General features: G+C 38.6%; 1 protein-coding gene across 1 annotated transcript in view; it reads left to right on the forward strand.

Annotated features, from left to right (window-relative positions):
- DCHS2 (dachsous cadherin-related 2) overlaps positions 1–17,892 on the forward strand; it is a gene marked incomplete at its 5' end in the record, with an annotated part of 106,167 nt that overhangs the window by 36,890 nt on the left and 51,385 nt on the right. The window contains 2 exons of the mRNA XM_082758633.1: positions 3,331–3,522; positions 12,919–13,150. Coding sequence (XP_082614759.1) covers positions 3,331–3,522; positions 12,919–13,150 — 424 coding nt within the window. The remainder of the gene's footprint in view (positions 1–3,330; positions 3,523–12,918; positions 13,151–17,892) is intronic.

Consider the following 17,892-nt stretch of genomic DNA (forward strand, 5'->3'; position numbering starts at 1 on the left):
CAGAGACTCCATGGGTAAAACTGCAGATTAAAAAAATGATGAAAAAACTGTTAAGTGGGTGAAAATTGAATGGGTACTATGGACTTGGACAGAGATCATATTTTTATAAATGCAGACATTGATGCCATTTAATTCTGGCATCATTTATTGATCAGTTAGACCTTCAAAGCCATACTGCTTTGAACTGAAGCATTTTCCTTTTAAACTCATCAGTCATCCTTCCTTTGCATGTACTGTTAAAAGTCTAAGGACTGCATAATCTAAAAGAAGGAAAACAAGTGGCTGAACATAATAGGCTAAACTTCACACTTGTAATTACTCACCCACATTCAATTGCAGACAAATGTCAGCATTTACACATGTAACTATGTATAGGTATAATGACACAGGACCTTTCATTATTGTCACTAGATTTCAGGCACAAAAAATAAGTTAAAGTATTTTTCTCCTAAGGACCAAATGAATTACTGTTCCATGATTGAATACAGAGGGCATGCTAGACTTCTGTTCTATTGTCTTTTATAACAGCAATAACAAGGTACAAGAGTGATAAAATACATGTGGTAGAATTCATTTATGTATAGCTGTAAAGCATGCTTAGGGCCAGATCTTGGTTATGCTGAAGTTGAGGATGAGTTTTGTCTATAACTTAACCAGGAGGAGTCATTGGACTGGAGTCACTGAACTGGACTGGCCATGAATTGCACCCTGTGCTATAGCTGGGGGTTGCAGACTGCAAGGGAGCATGAAAGGCTCTAAAACTGCAGGGCTCCCTACCATCTGCAGTGCCAGAAATCCTGGTTTAATGGCCTGAAGTGCTGTAAGAAACTTGAAAAAGGGATGTGATGGAGTGTGCTGCACAATCCCAGTCAGAGATATCTCTTGACATACAAAAAAGTGGATCATCTCATGCAGAAGCAGGCAAATCCATACAGTGCTTTAAGACAGAAAGGAGCAAAAAAAAAAAAAAAAAAAAAGGGTCTGAACTAATGTGCATCTTTTGGGACATCTGTCACCTTGAAGTTCTGATGTAAGTAACTGGTCTAGGGTAAGTTTTAGCCTTATTTGCTTAAACTCTTTGTACACAGTTTCTTTCCCCCCACTTCTATGATTGTGCCCTCACAAGCCATGTTTTCATTCAGGTGAGTTTACTTCAGTCCCAGTTCAGTACCCTAATGCCAAAATGATTCCTCTGAGGGCCAAGAGGTGAGTGCAACACTAAGGTGCTGAGTGGTCTTGACCACATGTTTATACCAGTGAGGAAGGCAGCTGGGGCCTGTTCTCCAGCCTTGTGGCCACTGACTTGCCACAGCTTGTGTCCATACACACAAATTCATTTGTCCCCCTTCCAAAGAAACAGGATGAGCTCATCCAGACTTTGCTAGGAATAGTCCCTGGTATGTCCTGCTTGGCTGCTGTCAAAAACATGCCTAAAACTGTGCCAGATGTCCAACAGTACAGGCAGCTGTGCAGTAGCACACCAAACCCCCGCCCTCCCTGGTTCATGACTGCGGGTATAGCCTACAAACCTGGGTCAGGGCAGGTGATCGGTCTCACAGGTCTTCTTGGGGAACTTGACTGGGTTTAAACTCCCATACTTGGTGGTTATAAGGTTTCTGAAGTTCTGGTTAGGTCTTCAGGCATTGTACTCACAGGCAAGAAAAAAGGACTTTTCTTCAAAGAAGTAGAAAATTAAGCCAGATGAAGAAGAGAAACCTTTCAAGTATCTCCAGTAGTCACAAACTAAAAATGCAGTCTATTTTATTGTGTACTTATGTTTACAGATATCTCAAATCTTATTTTAAAAGTGAAAAAATTCCTGATGGCATATACCACAAGAAAGCCAAACTCAGCACAATTTTTTTAATCGGGGACTTTGTGCCTTCAATTTTATTGCTGTAATGTACAATACTTCTTTGTTTGCCAAATATTTAAGCTATCTACCCCTCAGCTGAAGAGCAACAGCTTTACACTTCAGCGTCCTATGTATTTGTTTTTTAGTGGCTGGTGAGGCAGCACAGCCTTGTTGCAGTGCTAGCATTGCCTGTCAGAGTTCATTCCTTGGGCTGTGGATGGAGGGTTGGTGGGAAGTCTCTGGTGGTCTTGGGGCCAGACAACTCTGGCGGCTCATGGCTGTCCCCCCTTGGGTCTTGGAACTCAAAAGATGGAGACCTCAGCTTTTCTGGGCGGGGAGCTCTATCATCTTCATAGCAACAGTATGTCTTTTCATCCAGACAGTACTGTTGCAGCTTGTGACCATTGTTTTTCCTCCTGCCCTGCACCTGAAGAGGGACCCTGATGTATTTTCAGTAACATCCTCTTGGATAATGGAGGGCTTCTAGTAGATCTCCCTGCAAACCACCTCTTCTCTATGCTAAGCAAGCCCACTTCCCTCAGCCTCTCATAGGGCATATGTATATTTTATGGGCAAAGCCTTCTGACATTATAAAAACATTTTAAAAGTATTTTTAATGACTGTTGACTTCTGCTTTGTTGGTGCAGGTGGACATCCCTCTGAATGAAGTCTTGCTTTAAAGTAGTTGTTTACAGTGTTTGGGATTTGCAGCAGTTTTCATGCTGCTTTTTAAATGTACTTAATAGAGCTGAAAAAATGTTGGTCTTGTTGTTCAGCATCTGTAACTCTATCCAAGGCTGTGCTTGGGATCAAGGGAACCTGGTCTCTCCCAGGAACTTACTGCAGTCCATACATCCTTTGTTTCGTGCTGTGCATGCAGGTGATGGCTGTGTTCAGTGGTGCTGGCAGATATCTGGCTCTGCAGAGGACTGCAGATTAAAGCACCCTCTAGCCCTTGCCTTTCATGGATCACTGTGTCACCAAGCCCTCGATTAAATTAAGGATTTAATTAAGCTCTGGGAAATCTTTCAGACAACACTTTCAGTAAGAATGTCCTGCATCACTTCTCTATGCACATGTAATATTCATGATAATTCATCCAAGAACTGTGTGAATTACCTCTGCTGATAAAAATAACAGGAAGGGAGAGTAGCTTAATGTATGGCCTAGTGACATGGCTTAATGTGCGTGTCTTTTCCAGTTAAGGGATGTTCATTTGATTGAGATGATTATTGACAAATAAACAAGTATGTTACAAACATGGTCTAATCGATCTTCTATTCTTGTTGCAGTAATTATGCTGTCAGCATCTGAGTTGTCATTTTACAAAATGTAAACAGATAGCTTAGGGCATGTTTGTACTCATAGGGCATCGTGTGTATGCATGTTTGCTTTCAAAACACAGGCATCTTTAAAACAAAGTCTCTTTCAAAGGCATCTTTAAAACTGCCTTCATTTTTCCTGTTTTCCTGCAGGTCAAGGCAACAGATGCTGATGCTGACCAGTTTGGTGAAATTGAGTATTTTCTTTATGATGGATTCCATTATTATGAAAAATCCAAAACCTTCCAGATTGATCCCCGTACTGGTCAAATCTGTGTGTCTCAAGATATTGACAGAGAAGGAGATCCAACTACTTACGATCTCTTAGTAAAAGCTGTGGATGGGGTAAGTTTTGCCCTTCTGTAATGCCAGGTTTGTGACTACATCTGCAAATTTGGATGTGCTGTGTGTGTACCCTTACAGGGAAATGGAGTATGTGAAAATTGCATGATTTATGAATAAATTTTCTTGACTCTACAGAGGACAGAATGATACTTCACTAAACAAGTTTTGACCTAAACTGATAAAAGTTCAAAAAGTTCACTGTGCAATCCAGAGTCACTCCTAAATGAGGTATTAAAAAAACATTTCTAGAATGTGTTAGTCCTTGTTGATTTTCCTGATCCTTTCAGGACTGGTGGACTTCAACTGCAGTGTATTAGCTGAATTAAGTGCTATCATGGAGTGCCTTCATTTAGTTTTGTCCTAGTTTGTATGCTTTGAGGCCAGTGTGAACCAAAGCAGGGTAAAGGAGGAGTCAAAAGAATGGTGAAAACAACAAAGAACATTATGAAGAACAGGCCATTTCCTTGGACAGGCCAGTGGACTGAAAATTCAGAAGAGTTCTGCTTGTCAAATCCAGATGTACACTGGGGTAAAACTGCCTAAAGCTGTAAAGAGCGCTATGCAGTTGTTCTTTTAGATCGTCTTCCTTTGAAACATACTGTGGAGATGTTTGTTCACATCACACATCAAGCTGCTCAGGGGTGGACTCTATAGGGTGACATGTAACAGAAGATTTTGGTAAAGTGTCTCCTCAAAAAGAAGGGGAAAATAACTCTCTGCTTCATTTAGTGATGATCACAAAACCATCTGAAGGCTGTTGGCAACAAGGTGCCCAGAAAGGAGACCACTCACTACTTTTCTTACTTTCTTTCACAGTGAACTGTGAGAAGACTGAAGAGAAAGGTTACTGGCTGTTTGCAAACATCACATTTAACAACTGTTTTAAACTGAGGGATTCATATTATTCAGGTCACGTTTTACAGTACAAGTTGAGCTGAAAAACATCAAAAAAAATTTGTCTATAAAGTTTTTATTTTGTACTTCAAATATTATGCTTGCATTTAAAGTAGTCCTAAGCTATCTAGTATACACTTTTTGAAAAAGCTGTTTTTTCTAGAAATAAGTTTTTCATAAAACATATGTGCTTTTCATTATAATTCTCCAAATTTCTTCAGTGTATTGTGATTTCTGTATTCGTGAGTAGATGGACTTGCTGCAGTTGGTGCTTGGTGCTATTTGTTGTGTTCAGAGGATGTAGTGGTCAAGGGTATATTTGTATGCTGTTGAATTTGGATGTATGTGTGTAATGCACCTGCATTTTTCTTTAACAGTGACTAATCAGTGTTTATTTCAGAGGCTACAGAAGCATTCTTTTACATTAATACTGCCTTTCGCAATATGTTCTTTCTATAGTTTTCTTTTTGAGGAGAAATAGCATCATATCACTTTTTGTTTGTTTCCTGACATACAACTCTATCTTACAGATTACTTCTGAACTTAAGTCTTTTTTTGGGACAATGTCTGAAACTTCTCCAGCAGAAGTCTGTGGCCATTTTGGAATTTCTCTGGGATGTAATTTCTGTCTTCAAAATTCCTTTCTAGGCAAAATTTCATAGTGTACACCTAAGTACAGATATCAAAAAGTTGAAGAATAAAGCAGTCAATAATACTATACAAAACACGAGAAAACTACTTTGCAATAGCTGATAGCTTCATTTTTCTCCTACATCCAGTGCTGGTTTTGTGCAGGTCCTCACATGTTTTGGATCTGTATAAAGAACATGTACGTTGAAAATCTAAAAGAAAATAGGTTTACATGATTTTTTTTTTACATGAGAAAAGTTTTTTTTTCTTAAATTGTTGCTTTGATGATACTCTTCATGTCAAAAGTTATAGGAAAATGGGCAATGCATTGAAACTATAGATTGTTTCATTTTTAAGATAGGTCTGTGATTTATCTCCATTTAGGGACCTTGTTTTCAGTAGTTCAGTAATGGAGAGGAGGATTCAATTTTTGATTCCCTTGTCTGTGACAGACAAGACCTGATCTTTTTACTGGAACCCAGCACTTTACAGTTTCTATTGATTGCACTTCAAAAAATTAGGTCATCTGACACCTCAATACTGAAGCACCAAAAATCAATATTTGCCTTTCAAAATTTCCAGTATGCCTGAAAAAATGCTGAGCCACCAGCCACCTCTACAGCGGAACTGTAGTGGGTTATTTTATCTCCTGGCACTCTGCTGCTGTTCATGATGGATTAAATGTGTTAGGTGTGCAGTTCAAGGTGGAGGCTGTGATCAGGGGAGAAACACATACAAAGAAGTTGGGGGAAGAGTGAAGGGTCACTGTTGACAAAGAGGAGGGAAGAGAGATGAAGAGGAGAGAAAATAACAAAGTTAATTAGAAATGAGGAGAAAAAGTGTTTTCCAGGTGGTGCTCAGCTAATCTTACAGCAGGGCTATCAGTTTCTTCCACCTGTTCATGCCTGCTCCATTACATGGTTTTGGATCTTGTTGGTTTTGTCTTTTATGCCCTATTTAGAAGCAGTAATGGGAGAACTGAAATGGCCCACAAGAGCCCATGGACAGGAAGGCACAAAGCAGGTTCTGTTAAACTGGTGTTAAATAAACATCCTGTGAGTATGTGGGAGCCATCGTACTGACTTAAGTGGGGTCATAGTGTTAGCTTTATCAACTGACAGCACTGATTTGGGTTCCAAAGTCTCTCACTTCACACGTGTATCTGGTCCTCCTCCTTGAAATGCTTTTATATGGAAAGAAGTCATGTAGCTAGCTTATAGAAAAGTTTGCACTGTATCCATGGCATCTGCATTTAGCCCTACTTTTGGGCCTTTGTACATGGATTGTGGAAGATAGACATTTTGCTCCCATAGCAAGGGTCACACGCTTGTCATTTGCACACCAGATCTGACTGGAATTACACCCAGCTAGTCCCAGCTGCAAACAGCTGTGTTTTGCAATTGTGACAGATCAGAGTTTCGGTAGGCATTTCAGGAGTCTTTGAACTTCTAGTCAGATACTTTCTTGTATTGATACTAAAATTGAAATGTTTGCCTTCATCTGATTTTATTTTAAAGAAATTTTATTTTGGAAAACTTCACAAACAATTGAGAGATTTAGATCAAACTTCCTGTGAAATCAAGTATTACAAAAAGAAAATATGGAAAAACAGGAGTTCTAGTAAGTGTTTTCAAATGCATAGGGAACAAAGTTGCTACTACTTCCCATTTGAATGTGTGGAAGTTAGATCTGATAAGTTTTGCTGCTTATGTTTTTTGTTTCTTTTTGAAACATGACTGGGGTGGGTACTAATACAGTGTGTTTTCCTGCTTGCCCAAGGGTGTCCAAACAGTTACATATGCAAATTTATGCTTCCATTACTCCTTTTAAGTGATTCTATCTTAGTCCTAACATGAATTCATTCTCATACAGGAAAGCTTATTTTTTACAGCATATGTTTTTGCTGCTGTATGGTGGCAAACTTTATTGCTATGTATCATGCATATTTCAATCCTATTGTTTATTTGCATTTTTATGCCTGTCATCTTTCTTTTTCTTTCAACAATAGTAATGCTTGCAGATGTTTAAAAATCAAAACAAAAACAAAGCCTGTTATGGTCCATGGAAACTTAATTGGAATAATGCTAGTTTAAATTCTACCTACTGGCACCTATATCATCTGTTTAGGGACAATAGTTGTCTGGTTTTCAAAGCCAAAATCTCCAAGTTGCACAATTTTGGGGTTGATGGTGCACAATGAGAGGCCTTCAGGAGCATGTCCAGCTTCAACATTCTGAAGATCTGGCGTATGCAGTTTTTCCCCTCAAAAATGGGGAAGACCTATGCTTGCACAGGTTGCTCTCGGGATTTTCCAGCTCCAGCAACAAACACCTCTCTAGATAATGCAGTGCATGTACAAGTCTACCATTTCTTTATCAGCGTGCCAGGAAGCTTCAAAAACTGCAGAGGACAGGCAGGATGTTGTGCTTCTATGGCCCTCACAGTGTAAGGGGTGCCATACCACATCCTTGCAGTGGTGGGATTGTATGCATCATTATGGGCTTAAACGTGTCCAATCCCAGCTGGATCTGTGTGGTTTCTGTAAAGTCTCTCCATAAGACTAAGTTTGTTAGAAGCACATGCTTGGCTATGGCGGAATCCAGGAGAAATTTGTATGCCATGATGAGAGTTCAGATGATGGAAAAAACCCCAAACCTGGTTTTTTTTTTTTTCTTTGTAAAAGGTGGGCTACTTTGTTTTTGCCCTTTCTTGCAGGTGAGGTTCTTAAGAGCTTTGGTAAGGCTGCCCTTCATTAGGATTTGACAGCTGTCACTGAATGGTGGTGGTGGGCTTGTTTGAAAGTCTGTGCCACAGTGACTTCTCATCTTGCTTGTTTTCCTCTGGAAGTGAGCCAAAGATAATTGGTTCTGCCTTGGCTCTGGAGTGTGGGTGAGTGTCCTGCAGCCCTTGGGAAGCCTTGACTACTTAATCTGGGATGCAGTGGGGAAGGATGCTATCCTGCGTTCTCATCAGCTAGTCTGGACTCCTTCTTCCCTGTCCTCCCGCTTCAGGCTGCTGGCGGACAATGACACAAAGAGCTCCTTTAATACCCTGTAACCCAGATACGCCTACTATTTGGGGTCAGAGGGAGCAAAGCAGCCTGCATATGGCATGTTGAACCTTTTGCAGAGATAATGTAGCAGCTGAAAAACTGAAAACCTGGAATGCCATATAAAAGAAACAAGAATGCTTCTTTTCATCTGTGGTTAATTAGTATTAAGTTAAGGCTTAATTGGTAGCTTTTCTAGTTTTTTTATCTTTGAGTCATTAGTCGTCATCCTTTTCTGAAAAACCGCTTTTGAATAGATCAGATTTCTTTTGGATGCTGAAAACTACTTCAAAATCAGATGTCCTTGTAGAAACTAAGACTTTTTAATGACAGTTTTTTAAAGTAGATCATAAAGTAGTCACATCTATTTGCATATACAAGTGCATCTGCTAAATGTGAAGGTATGGTTTTATAGAGCATTATGAATCACATCTGTGTGCTGCATACTCAAAATGGTTACTTACTGAATTTACTCAGGATTATGTGTGGCCTTACACTGGGTGTTGTCACCTGCTCCTTGTTATGAAGCAGTTTTTCAAAACTCAGCTAAAATACTGAGAATGCTTGCATAGCCAAAGTGCACATATTTAAAAAATTAAGAACAGAGGAAAAAATTGAGCTTTATGTATTGTGCATTAACTGACCTTGCTGTCACAGAATACATGGTTAAAGCTGCCTTGCAGTATTACACAGTACCACAGTACTGTGCCTGGGTTCCTGCTGAACCATGCATTTTGTAAGTAATTGCATATAAAGTCTTTGAGTTCTGTTGTTCACAACAGGAGCGTTGACATACTGTGAGACAAATAGGTAAACATCTTACCTGAACAGTAAGAGTATTTTTTAAGATCTTTTCCTTTAATAAAAATAAAAACCCTACTAAAAAAAATAAAGCTGGCATAATTTTCAATTTGTCTTGAGATTGTAAGTGAAAGTTTTATCATGGAAAGAAGAGATCAGGTTTAGGCTTCAGGGCTGAAGTATAGCAGTACTTTTACTCCCCCCCCCCAACCCCCCCCCCCCCCCCCCAAAAAAAAAGTGTATCTTTTCTTTCAAACTCATTTACAGCAGATCATGAAATTGCCTACCAACACAGAGTATGCTATTACTAACTTTTATGTTACAGCTCACTTTTATAGAGGTACATGAACAACAGTTCATTAAACACTTCAACTCGGCCAGTTATGTAGGCTGATATTTATTTAGGTTCTGAAGAACTTCTAATGATACTGAAGCCTCATTGGCTCTTATGCTGTCTTTGAGTATAGAGACAGATTTTGCTCTTCATCCTTTTTGTTGTTGATTTTATTTTTTTTTTAGCAAACACAATACTTGTCCAGTTTTCTTTGTATTTTACACTGAAGCAATTAATGTAGAGATAAGCACTCAACACTCAAAAGCTTTAACTTCTTTAGAAGCTTTGCTTGTGAAATAATTGGCAGATCCTCTCCATTTCGACAGGATGGGGACTTGAAGATTACATACCATCTTCTAGGTTTAATAAAGAAAAGAAAACATGTTTTCATATTAGAGATCCTGTATATCACAATTCAGTTGGGATCAAGAATTTGACAGCACCATTCAATGATCAAAAAGGTTGGATACTGTAGTGGAAATCTTGACAGATTCTTAAAAATTTTATGTCAACAAGACCAAACAGAGCTATTCAAAACAGCATTGCTTCTACTACTTGTTAATCTCAAGCATCTCTCCTGCTACAGGCAAATATTTTTTTAAAGATAATGAAGAGGGGTACTAATAGCTTTATATTTTCTTACAAGTCCTGTAAAAGAAAAGAAAATATATCTCATGGTTATTTTGACTTGGTGGTAGCTTTGTATGTCCTATTCTTACTGTATGGGCCACTAGAATCACAGGATTCTTATACTAGCCTACATAATTGTTAGTTTTTGTCACATCAAAACAGTAGTTAAAATATCTGAACATTTGAGAAACAGGATTTCAAAATGAACTGTGGCTTTTTGTTGCTTGTAATATGTTTTGACAAATGTAATTTTCTGTCAACAACATACTTGTTTAAATCAGCCTTCATGTTTTGGAAGATCAGCTTTGCCTCTGAGTAGATATATCCATGTGTTTAGAAATAGAAGCAGTTATTCCTTCTCACTGGGGATGTTACTTAAAGATTTTCATAGCCAGAGCAAGAACTGTGCCATAACCAAGTTAATATTGCTCTTGACTCATGTGAGGGAATACACTGACGCTTCAGGAAAAGTAGGGTCTGTCTCCATCATAAGATTCGGTCTCTTCTGGGAGATTAAGTAGTTAGTAGGTCTCCAACTTGCTTCTCCCATATCGCCAGACTGACTCTATTTCCAAATATTTTACAGTCTTTACATAACACCATAGGATAAATATAAATCCTCTGGAGAGGGTTTTGGTTTTTCATGTCTGTTTAGCAATAATGAGACTTGGAAGAAGCAGCTAAACACATTATCATGAGCTTTTTTGCAGTTTGGTTTCATGCTGCTCTAACCTTTCCTCTTTTTAGATGTTTTATAGTCTTGACCTAATTTCTTCCTTGGCCCACTCACTTTCCTTAAAAACATTATTTCTAATTCCTCTCCTAGAATACCTGAAAGCTGTGGAGCTGCAGCCCCAGGGCATCTTCTGACTGTGGGCTTCAACAGAGCACATAGGTTTTAGGTCCTGTGCAGTGATCTCCTTCTCAAGGAAATCAAGACCTTGGGGAAATGCTCACACTGCAGCGGGGTTGGGGTGGAGGCAGTAAGCCCACTAAATACGCGTATCTCCTGTTCCCCATTTCAGTGCCGTGATTCACAACTGTTCTGGCAGTCCACAACTGTTTTGTACAGTGCCTTGCCCTGCTCCCCAGGTGCTGGTTGACTGCTCCATGGCTTGTTGTGGCCTTGCTTTCCTCAGAAGAAAACCCAAGTGTGCCACAAGGAGGATGTGGGCCAGATCTCCTAGTTTTGAGGTGAAATATAGGCACAGTCTTAATTTTCTGAGCTTTCATGGAACTACCACCCAACAGGGATACTGCTACTACACAAAGTCAAACAAAAATCCCGATGGAAAGCTGGGGAGAACGCTAATATTTTCTCCACAAAATTAATTCTCATCTTGTGTGAGTAATAAACTCAAAAATAATTTCGGAGACATTCTTACACTGCAAGAAAAAATAATAATGAGTTTAAATCATTAGATACTGTTAAACCCAACCTTCATGAAAGTAATCAAGACATAGGATATAGATGTTTTTTATATCTCTACAAGCTATGTTGTGTATCACCAGTACTGCAATTGCAAAATGAAGTTTGGATGTGCACAGCATAGCTTGTCATTTGTATGTGCCAGCATCCCGTCTGTCTCAGCAGTTTCTGTAAGTGACTAATTGATCCCAACACCATGCTCCCAGGGTCCTTCCTCCAGCTGTGCCTTGATGCAGTGTGTGTGGTGTGTGCAAGGTACACATGCATCTGATGGTTTAAGCCTATGTTATACACATCACTGCCACAGAATTTGCTGTGAGTTTTTATTTTATATATTTTTAAGAAAAAGCTACCTAAGTATAACCCCTCCTCCCAACTGATCTGCAGGGGCTATGTGGCTATGAGAGACAAATTGCCATTTGTTTCACTCCAGGGCCCTGTGGGGTCAATGCTTCAGCACCCACAGAACTCTCTTCCAGATTGCCACAAAACTGTTTTGCCATGGCAAATTATGATTTCACTGCAGTGTAATGTGATAAGCCAGTTTGCACTTTCTTCTTGCTTCTCCAATTTTGCTGTAGAGCTAAAGGTGGCTTTCTGTCTGCGCAGGTGGTATTTAGGGGAGGTCCATGTGGGTGCCTGTAGCAACCCAGGTGAGAGCAGCCTAGCAGCCAAGCCTGGGATGGCAAAGAGGGTCATTTACTGAAGCAATGCATGCTGCCTGGCGCTTTTCCCAGCTATTAGCGTAGGGGAAAGAAACATGATCCGAAAAGTTGAGCCAAGCCCCCTGGAAAGCATGGTCAGACCTCTTCTCCCTCAAAATCACAGGCGTGCTTGAAATAAAATTATGTAAGCAGTTATGAATTTGACATGAAAAAATATTTTCAGCTATGTGCTTCAGTCGAATTTGGTTTTGTTCTGTCTGTGTACGTGAAGTGGGGGTACATAGACATATATATTTACACACACATGTGCATGTACTATATAATTTGTATATGGATGAAATTTACATTCATATATACTTACATATTTATATACAGTGTGTGTGTATGTATGTATACATAAGTATGCTGCAAAGCTGCTTAAACCTGCCAGGGTGGTAAATTGAGAATGGATCTTCCATGCAGCAGCCTGGCAGGTAGGCTTCTAGCTGTCCTGCAGTGGTCTGCTCTCAGCCTCTGTTCCTAATCAGTGTTGCAAAAGTATTGTATTCACTGTTAAAATGGTCACGCTTTTAAATCTGAAAAATTCATAGACAGAAAAAAGTTACTAAGCCCTGACTTTTGTCTGTGAAAGAATAAGCAGCATGTAGGTGATTAATGTAAACAAGTGTGAAGTCAGACTAGCAGAAATTGATGTGTGTACTGCTTGTTGGTGTTAACAAAAGTAGTTTTGTGTTCAGGCTTTGCACTGTATTCTGTTAGTGAGCATACTGAAGCTGTTCTCAGTGTGTAGCTGGCCTGAACTCAGTATTTTGGGATATTTACTGTGCATACCTTAAATTGTTCTTGATAGACGTTTTCATCGCTCAGTTGTGTTGCAGTGTGTTCTTGAATGATGTGCTGAAGCTAGATTCATGTCATTCAATTGTATGCATTTATAATTATTTTTTTCTGATTTATCCAACAGGGAGGGCTGAGTGCCCAAGCTTTTGTTCGTATAGAGATAGAAGATATTAACGATAATCAACCTGTTTTTGAACAAGCCACCTATGTGACAAGCATCAGCAGTCACGCACAGCCAGGAGCAGAGATCATCAGTGTTGTTGCTACAGACAGAGATTTGGGAATATACGGAGTAGTCACGTATGAACTGGTCCCAGGAGAATTTTCTTCTCTTGTCACAGTGGATGCCACTACAGGTACTTTGTGTGATTCAGAAAGGTTATAATAATATATATATATATCTTCCTTGAGGACGTGTTGTTGTGTGATTTCTTTCTTTCTTTTTTTTCCTTTTTTTCCACACCTGGAGTCATGTCATACAGCTGAGACTTAACTTCTGCTGAAAAGTAGTTCTAGAGGAGGATGGAGGATTTAGGTTTATCACGAAGTCTTTTTATTCACTGGAATAAACAGGAAAAAGGGAAACAGTACTTGTCAGTACAATACAGGACAAGCAATTGTGTCACTTCACCAGTGTTTCAGACAGAAATCCATTCATCGTTCTAACAAATAAATAAAATAATTATACAATAATATCTGAATTCATCTTTTTTTTTTTTTAAGTTTACTCTTGAAGAGCAATAGAGCAAAAGACCTCTTGAGATGCTTCTTTCATTTCATCTCTCTATTTCCTAATCTTTTCCTACATTGTGCTAGAGTGCATCTCCTGTTCTGCTCACAATCTGCCATACCCAGCTGCCTCCCTGCTTGATTCAATGATTAGCTTCAGAAGTGTGTCTTCTGCATTTATTTCCAGCAGTGAACCCTCCCGCTTCCAATTTCTGGCAGGAGGTTCAACAAAGGTGCAATGATGAAGGCGAAAAAACAATTTTGGCAAAGGCAAATCTGGATTATTTTTTTTTTCCTAAGGCAGCTTGAATCAGGCAGGTTGAATTGCTCTTCTTGTGTCCACAAAGCAGCCTGTATAGTCTGCTTTCTAATCTTAAAATAATTATCAACGTCAGCTAGAAGGAACGTGAACCATGTATCCACAAATGCCCGTGGTACCTTTCAGAGAGTGAAAGCTAAGCTGCAGCTGCCACTTAACTAGAGAGTTAGACCTTGCATACTGCTATGACTACATACTCATCAAAAGTTTTGCTTCCTGATGGTCTTGGCACAGTGGATTACTCTATATTCTTAAAAGAATTTTTGGGGCTTTGTGTATTGTGTGCATATATAAGCTGTTTGGCATGTGAACTACTATGAGTCTCTATTCTTTCAAAATTATGCCTGTTTTCACTTTCTTGTATGGTTCCCCAAATATTCTGTTGAACAGAAGAGCCTAATCTTCTTAGGAAGTTGGCCTGGTTGTCTTGGCTATTTCATAATTTACTTAACTGTGAACTTCAACTGCCTTTCAAATCAGATCCTCTAGGGTGTAACTGTTGCCAACAATATATAGGTCAATCAATAATTAGGGAGCTGGATCTCCACAGGCAGTTAACTGGTCACTTTAAAACTGCACCGGTAGGCTGGTTGGAGAGACCCTGTGGGTTGTGCTGGAAGAACTGGCTGTGCAGCAGCCCTTTCTTCTGAAAGGGTTCTTCCTCAGATTGTGACCTTTTGGCCCTTTTTTTCTTAGTTTTGGCACTTTATATAGGAAAAATGTCATCGTTAATCATGGAGAACATATAAGATAACGTTATCTTGCAGATCTATCATAGTGTTTTATCAAAGGCAGACCAAATTCATGATGAAGTAGCTTGAGGTCATTATTACTGATGTTTCGTGATGAGAAAAGCATTTGGTTAGAGACGCTATTCCCAACATTGTAGTGCTTGGAATCTGATTGCACTTAATCAGATCTCCCGAGTAATTCAAGAGGTCAGGCTGTGTTTTGTTTTCACTTATTAATATTGATGGTGTGGGGAGTGTTTTTTCTATTTTTCTTTTTTTTTTTTTTTTTTGAAGAATATGTTTTCTGTATTTATATTCCTTGTGCACTCACAATCATGCTTAGGGTTAATCACTAGCATGTATAATTATTTTTAGACTGGCAATATTTAAACAAAATAAGCATAAAAATTGCCAAGTTGCTACTCAGAAGTTGTGCAATCTTTGTGGATTAAATACCTGTGAAAACTGTTTAGATATGTCTCTCTGAAGGTTATGTGTGGAACTTCATCTAGTTACATGGGCTGCATTTTGTGAACAGACGGCGACAGACAAATGTGATTAGAACAGAAGTTCTTCAGGAGATAAATCACCAAACCCGTAAGACAAACATGATATTACTGCAGTTTTGGTATTAGGGATTCTGATCTTTCTTGTGGACTTGAAATCTGTCACTGATCTGTTTTTCATTTTTTTCAGTTTGCAATGATGCAAATTGTTTGCCTTTTTTTTGTGTGTGTGTGTTTTTCACTATTAGAGGACCCAAAAGGAGATGTGTAGTGTTACAGGTATAAGAGGACAGAGATATATTCAGTAATATGAGATGTAAAATAATTTTTGGCTTAGTGGTTTGTCACAGTGGTGGCATGGTACGTGAAAATAATTGCAAGGTGGTGCTGCTCTCCACAGCATAGGTAATGGCATCTAGGTTGTGCATTTGAAAAACTCATCTCATTTTAGTGTTCTTCAGAGATGTTTTTGGTATGCTGCACTTAAAATGCTCACTAAAGATGCACTTTTTTCCCCAACTCCCTTTTCATTTTTAGAAGAGAAATGGGCAAAGTAATAAAAACTGTATCTGGAATTCTTCACTTTTATGGATTGCTTCTGGCGGTTGCTTTGTTGAAGCAATTATATGGGTGTATCAAGAAAGCCATTAGCTTTGCATAGTGCACTGTGGTCACAATACAGGTATCATACCAGCTGGTAAAATGCTGACTGGATGTGATATATCAATGGTGCTTGTGATACATAGAGCTCACGAGGTTGAGCTACATCCAAGCTGCTTGAAGGGGTTCCATCTTTTGTTTCAAGCATTCTGACACGTGGGTTTCATGTGTTTATAAATTCAGTGGGAATAGGAAAGAAGAGCCTTCCACTGGCCAAGAGATACTCATTTAAAAGGTTCTTTGAATTCTAAACAAGTCTTTATTAGTGGCACTTGTTTGCTATTTTAGCTTTTAGTTTCTCTATTTATTGTTTGGGATACACTCTTACACTCTTGTAAATAACATTTTTTCTCAAAGGAAAATGCAATAAAAATTGAAATGAAGTATTTTTCACTTGATTGATGATAGACTGTCCACAGAAAAAAACACTTTAAGAATTGTTTAACTAGAAAAATGTATGGATAGGGAACTGTAAACTGGTTCTTCTGCTAGTTCATGACTCTTATTATCATTTGTTTCTAATGTTGGTGTATACAACATCTTGGCTTTGTTATGTTTCCTTTTGTAGATATCTGATCTATGCATGATCTATGAACAGCTCTTGTGAACTGATTAGAAAAGAGCAAGCTGAAGAGCTCTTCTGGCTAAGAAACTGTCTGGACTATGCTAGTTTATTTTCCCTATTGTTACCTAACAAGCTATCTGAAAGTGTATTTATAGTTATGGCTGAGCAGGTAATTAAAAACGTAAGTCACAGGGTACAATCAGAAGTGTGGCAGAAAACCTATGCAGTGCTTAACTTTAAGACTTTGGGATTAACAGCTGCATTTACAACTCCCATTATATTACAAGCATTATTATTTTCTTTCACCCAGGGGCTTAAAATTAATTTTTCTATGGATCTTAGTGTGATACCCTTCTTGAGCGCTGGATAAAAGATGGTTATCGTCTCATTGCAATCCTGGTTCAAGGAAGCAGTTTCACATCAACAAAATTAATAATAGTCTTTGAAAATTATTTTGGGCCAGTGTGACTTCAGCATGGCAGTCTTCAGATAAGCAGTCTGTTCATATTTGAAGAACAAATCCCATAGCTGGTTGTTGTATACAGAGAAAACTTTGGCATGAAGGTGAAGTAAAAGGCAACAGACATCAATTTGTGTTTGTTTGAAGGTATTAATGATTTAAACCTAGTAAGAAAATGATTTAGATAAGGTAGTATTCACAGTTGACATTACAGCAATATAAGCATTAATCCTAGCTTCTCTGTTTCTTTCTTTTGACAATATAAGGCTCTTGTTTCTGTGAATCCTGCCTATGTTAGATGCTTAAAACAGAGCCAATGACTATCCTTCTTGTATATTACCAATTTTGTTTCCATGAGGAATTAAGAGATCTCTCCACTGACTTGAAGATACTTGGTTCAGGCCTTTGTCATGATACCTTTGGTTCCTTACTTATGCTAACAACTCTGTACTGAGTACAAAAGACCAGCCTTTTTACAAGCTGGTTGGTAGTTTAGTGTTAAAAATTCTCAGCTTAAAGTACAGTTTCTGCAAAATAACTATTCTTTTGAGGAAATTTAACATGCCAAAAATATATATCCCTTAAATATATATATCCTTTAAGATGCATTCTGATTTCTTTTTAACTGAATAGCATGCAACTGAAATGTCTTGGAAGAGATGTAGGGCAGTTTAGGGTCTTAGTCCATTGGAGAGGAATAAAGCAAGAAGGCACAGGAAGAACATACAGGTTTAAGAATGTAAAAATCACTAACTTAGCCAAAAGGCAGTATCTTGTCTCTTTAACGGTGTCTGGTAATGGAAGCAAAAAGAGGGGTTAAGAATATAACTAGCGCAGAATGTTTCTTCCACTGGTACATTTTCCTTGCTTTGGCAGCATACAATTTAGTGCTGTACTACTTCCATTACTGTACTATGGTACCGTATGTAAATGCAATTTAATGTCAAACTGAGTTAAAACAAACTTCTTGATTTGGTTCAGAGCACCAGAATAGATTAATTCCAGTTAAGAACGTTGACAAGTTTTGTTTTACTGAAGAAAATGGAAATGCTATTGTCTGACAATTGCATTTTGGGAGATTTTCATTGCATTAAAAATGCCTTGTTTGATTTTTATTACAATACAGGT

Source organism: Aythya marila (genome assembly GCF_965140915.1).
Source record: "Aythya marila genome assembly, chromosome: 4".
NCBI classification, from domain to species: domain Eukaryota; kingdom Metazoa; phylum Chordata; class Aves; order Anseriformes; family Anatidae; genus Aythya; species Aythya marila.